Source organism: Priapulus caudatus, unplaced genomic scaffold (genome assembly GCF_000485595.1).
Source record: "Priapulus caudatus unplaced genomic scaffold, Priapulus_caudatus-5.0.1 Scaffold1246, whole genome shotgun sequence".
Taxonomy (NCBI): Eukaryota; Metazoa; Priapulida; class Priapulimorpha; order Priapulimorphida; family Priapulidae; genus Priapulus; species Priapulus caudatus.
The window spans coordinates 24,790-29,651 of NW_014578307.1; the positions used below are offsets into that span (position 1 = coordinate 24,790).

At 53.8% G+C, this 4,862-nt stretch overlaps 1 protein-coding gene across 1 annotated transcript in view; it reads right to left on the reverse strand.

Moving 5' to 3' along the window:
* The window catches only part of LOC106815951, a 26,979-nt gene that overhangs the window by 6,528 nt on the left and 15,589 nt on the right, over positions 1–4,862 (reverse strand). Inside the window, exons 5-7 of the mRNA XM_014820487.1 lie at positions 2,331–2,474; positions 1,743–1,868; positions 1,272–1,420 (exon numbers count right to left, since the gene is read on the reverse strand). Coding sequence (XP_014675973.1) covers positions 1,272–1,420; positions 1,743–1,868; positions 2,331–2,474 — 419 coding nt within the window. The remainder of the gene's footprint in view (positions 1–1,271; positions 1,421–1,742; positions 1,869–2,330; positions 2,475–4,862) is intronic.

Here is a 4,862-nt window from a genome sequence, read left to right on the forward strand (position 1 = left end):
CTCCCCCGTGCACCACGCAGTGTAGACCTCTCCTCCGCGCACCACGCAGGGTAGACCTCTCCCCCGCGCACCACGCAGGGTAGAACTCTCCCCCGTGCACCACGCAGGGTAGACCTCTCCTCCGCGCACCACGCCCCTCTTCTCTCTCTGCACTCGGGCAAACCTCGAAGGACTCCGCTACCCTCCTTCCATTCCCTCGGCCATGTTGCGCACGGTGACGTGGCAGAGTCACTGGACATATCAAATCGTCCAGGTTTTTTGAATTTTTAACTAGTTGAGAAACAATCTTATCAGGTAAGAATTTGACGATACGTTTAGTCCCGTTAGTTCTTACTTTTAATGTAAAAAAATGGCAACAAAGATTTTACAAATTTTACCACAGAAAATTCGTGACGTAGTCAATTTAAACGATTCCACCGGTAATTAACTCCTAATTAACCGGTTATTCCCCATCACGGTGCGTCCGCTCTAAGGCCACGACCACCCCGCACCGTACCCACGGCCGAGGTTAGGCGGGAGATAGTGGGAATCGGGAGAGGCCTGCCGAGTACCACCCCCCCCGTGCACACGCCACGCGCGCGAGAGGGGGGGGCGAGGCAGAGTCCCTTCGGAACAAAGGTCGATTCGCGACGTTCGTTGCCGCGGCAACGCGCGTCGCAGACTACCAGACTACTACGGGGGTGTACCTTCACCTGCGGACGGAACTGGTCGCCCGGACGCTGAAATACAAGTACAGTCAAACCTCGTTGCATCGCAAAAACCCCGCCCCTGAGAAAACGCTGGAGATATAAGATACTGTAACAGTATAAACGCTTCCAACTACCCACCACGTGCGTACCTACACCCGTAACAGGAACACCGACTAGGCTAATATCCCGCATTACTGCAAGCCGACCCATAAAACATCTCCGATTTTGCACACACCCTCAAGATATCCCCCCCCCCCGCCCCGAGCTGTACATTTACTATCTAGACTTATAGACGATTTACGCATCTCACACGAGTTGTAACCCCGGCGTCCATTTTACGATTTAGACTTCTACTTCTAGACGATCTAGGACTCTCACAAGAGATGTACGCTCCGCAGTTACGATATGAACTCGCGAGTTGTACGCCGACGCGTCGTCCGCCATCCGCGGAGCCCGCGGTGCAACAAGGTTTGACTGTAGAGACAGCACAGGCAGCCGGTCACGCCTACGTGTCCGCGACGAACACGGAGGCAATGCCGAACGTGTGCAATCTTACGATAGAGCGAAGGAGCACATTCGAACCAATCGCTAATGCTAGTAAAGCAAGGGAGTGACTGAGCAGCTGTTCTGTAACGTACCATGGGTCCGCCGATGATGAAGCGACCGGTGGGGTTGAGGTGGTAGACGGTGTTCTCATCCAAGTAGCGCTGCGGAATCACCGGCTTGATGACCTGCAGGCGACGCACGAAAACAACACACAGCAGCGTTAGCAGCTTGCTGATCGTAGCATCAAAGCAACACATATCAAGTAAGCACATGCACACGCACGCACCACAGACGAACGAAGGGACGCATGCACTCACTCACTCAGACACAGGCATGCACGCACACGCACACACACACACTCACGCACGCACTCACTCACTCACTCAATCAGACACACGCACGCACGCACGCACTCACTCACTCAGACACACGCACGCACGCACTCACTCACACACACACACGCACGCACTCCCTCAGACACACGCACACGCACGCACGCACGCTCACCTTGTTCATGAGATCGTCACGCAGCTGCTCGTTGGTGACGTCCTCGTCGTGCTGCGCCGAGATGACGATCGTGTGAACGCGCAGCGGCAGGCACGCGCCGTGGTGAAACGCATACTCACACGTCACCTGCACAGAACAACAATCACTTAGGACGACCGCTCGGTCGCGGGACGAGCGCTCGGTCGCGGGACGACCGCTCCGTCGCGGATCGACCGTTCGGTCACGGGACGACCGCTCAGTCAAGAGATTGCATTAACTTTATTAAGTCAGACAGCTTCAGTTAGTAGTAGTACTAATATGTCACCTGCTACAAGCTGCTGTGGTGGACTTTTCTACAAACTACATACGAATAAATAACCTGCAGCAGTACCAACCGCACCTATACCACTTCCAACTCTCGCCTCACCTCTATACCCGCTTCCACGACCCGACAACACAACACTGTCACGCGCATCCACCCATCCCTCACCCGCGTCTTGGGCAGCTCCCACTTCGAAATCCTAAGGCCTAAAAAAAGACCTAAGGCCTAACCCCGACCACAGCGACACGTCCACCACCCTCAATCCCCTCACCTCACCTCACCCTCACCTGCGTCTTGCTGTCCGGCCGCGACCACTTTAACTGTCCGTTGCGTCGCAGCTCTGCTAGCTTCGCGTTGAGCCTGTGCGCGAGCATGATCGTTAGCGGCATGCACTCCTCCGTCTCATCCGTAGCGTAGCCAAACATTATTCCCTGTGGAGACAGCCCACAGAGAACGACGGTCACCATCCTCTCCCTCCTCCGCGCGCCCCGCAAGCACGCCCACGAGGGGGAGGGAGAGATCCACGCCTCGTGCACGTACGCAGGGTTACACCTCTCCCATGTGCACCACGCAGGGTTACACTTCTCCCCCGTGCACCACGCAGAGTAGCACTCTCCCTCGTGCACGTACGCAGGGTCACACCTCTCACATGTGCACCACGCATAGTCACACCTCTCCCCCGTGCACCACGCAGGTTACACTTCTCCCCCGTGCACCACGCAGGGTAGCACTCTCCCCCGTGCACCACGCAGGGTAGCACTCTCCCCCGTGCACCACGCAGGAGAACTCTCCCCCGAAACGCAGGAGTGCAGGGCTCCGATACGATTCCCCCGGTACGTTCCGATACGTTTACTAGATGCTGGTTCGTCCGCCAGACACCAGAGATTTCCTCTCGCCAACGCCGCCAAACCAATCCTCGTTCCTCACGGAAGGTAAGAACTGTGCGCAGTGTACGACGAACGCAGCGGACGTGACACGAACGACCCCCCCCCCCACCCCACCCGCGGTGGACGTCTCTCTCTCCCGGCGTTGCCACGGTAACAAGGCTAACGACACAGCAGCGAACGATCCAACGAAACCGGCGCGTCAAAAAATATACAACAACCGCAAACGCAACGCACGACCGCCGCTCGACAGGTGCTGCCACCAGGCGGTGACGACGGCAGATATCGACGGAAGGTCGCGCCACTAGAACTGCAGCTTCTTTGGTACCTCCCACGTGAACTCCGGACGTCCGAAGTGTCCGTACGCACTCGTCTTCTGGTAGATGGGCTTCCGCAGGTCCAAATCCCTGAAAACACAGAGAACAACGTGCTATAACAAATCTATAACAAATCGACAGCGTGCGACGCTAATCTAATGCGAGATCTCCAACAAATGATGAAGTTGGGCGGGGGTGGAGGTCTTCAAAGACGTGTAGATGTGCTTCGCAGGTCCAAACCCCTGAAACGACGGAGAACGGCGCAGGCGCTGTGTGGTGCGACGCTCGTCTGTGCGAAACAAGATCCCCAACCACACGGTAATGCGAGAGCTGGGCGAGAGGAGGTCTTCAAAGACGTTTAAAATGTCGAGTTCGTTAAAGGTAGAAGTTAAGTTCATACGCATAAAGCAAAACACTCCCCCGGCCGACGTATACCACTCGAGATGTGTCCGTTTGTCACGAACCGCGAGATCTTAGCCGGAGCAACAATTAAAACTAGACAGAGTTTAAGGTTCGTTAAAGGTAGAAGTTAAGTTCATACGCATAAAGCAAAACACTCCCCCGGCCGACGTATAGCACTCGAGATGTGTCCGTTTGTCACGAATCGCGAGATCTTAGCCGGGGTCACAATTAAAACTAGACAGAGTGCACTCACGGAGAGTGCATACCTCCGCCAACAACATACGCCATACGACTCACGAACACACGAATAACCCACGATATACGCCAGCGTACTGACATGTACACGCTGGCTTGCTGGCTTGCTGCTCGCTCGCTCGCTCGTAGCAGCCGCTCGTTGCTGCTGCTCGCTCACATGTACACGCTCGCTGGCTGACGCGCTAATATCGATCGCGCAAACACACGAACACACTAACACCAAACACACGCACACGAGAGCGAAAACATAGCCTCCTCCAACTCCGTTGGGCGGAGGTAAAAATCTTTGTTTGCCCTCACCCGACCCAGGCTGAAAAGTTTGGGTGGGTAGGTAGGCTTTTTTTTTACAAATTCAGCATGGTGTCTACACGCTCGGGTGTGCTTGTGTGGCGATACCTTTTATGTTGAATGTTTGTTTTGCTTGGTACATATAATGTATTGCCTACAGATTTATATAATGTACATTGATACAATTTGTGGGAAAAAAAAGAATGGGAAAGATCAATAAAAAGGTTTTGAGTCCTGCACCTTTTTGGCGGGTCAGTCGGGTGAGGACAAACAAACAATATTTTTATTATGGCCGGGGGAGTACTCACTTCACGATCATTCCCGGTCGAAGATCGAAGTTCTTGTTGACGATCTTGATGAGTTCTTTCTCGGGAAGGTCCGACGTTCCGAACGTAAAGATGCTCATGGACACGGGCCGGGCGATGCCGATCGCGTACGAGATCTACGAAAACATAACAACACATGTCAACAACAACAATAACAAACAACATCCAACATCCAACATCTAACTGAAGCCAACAAGCCTGCCTGAAAAAAACATGAAAACACACAACAACAAACAAACTAACTAACAAACAAACTAACTAAAACAACAAACATTATCCAGCACGCGAAAAGATGACATCATGAACACGTGAGAGAGAGTGAGAGAGAGAGAGAGAGAGAGAGAGAG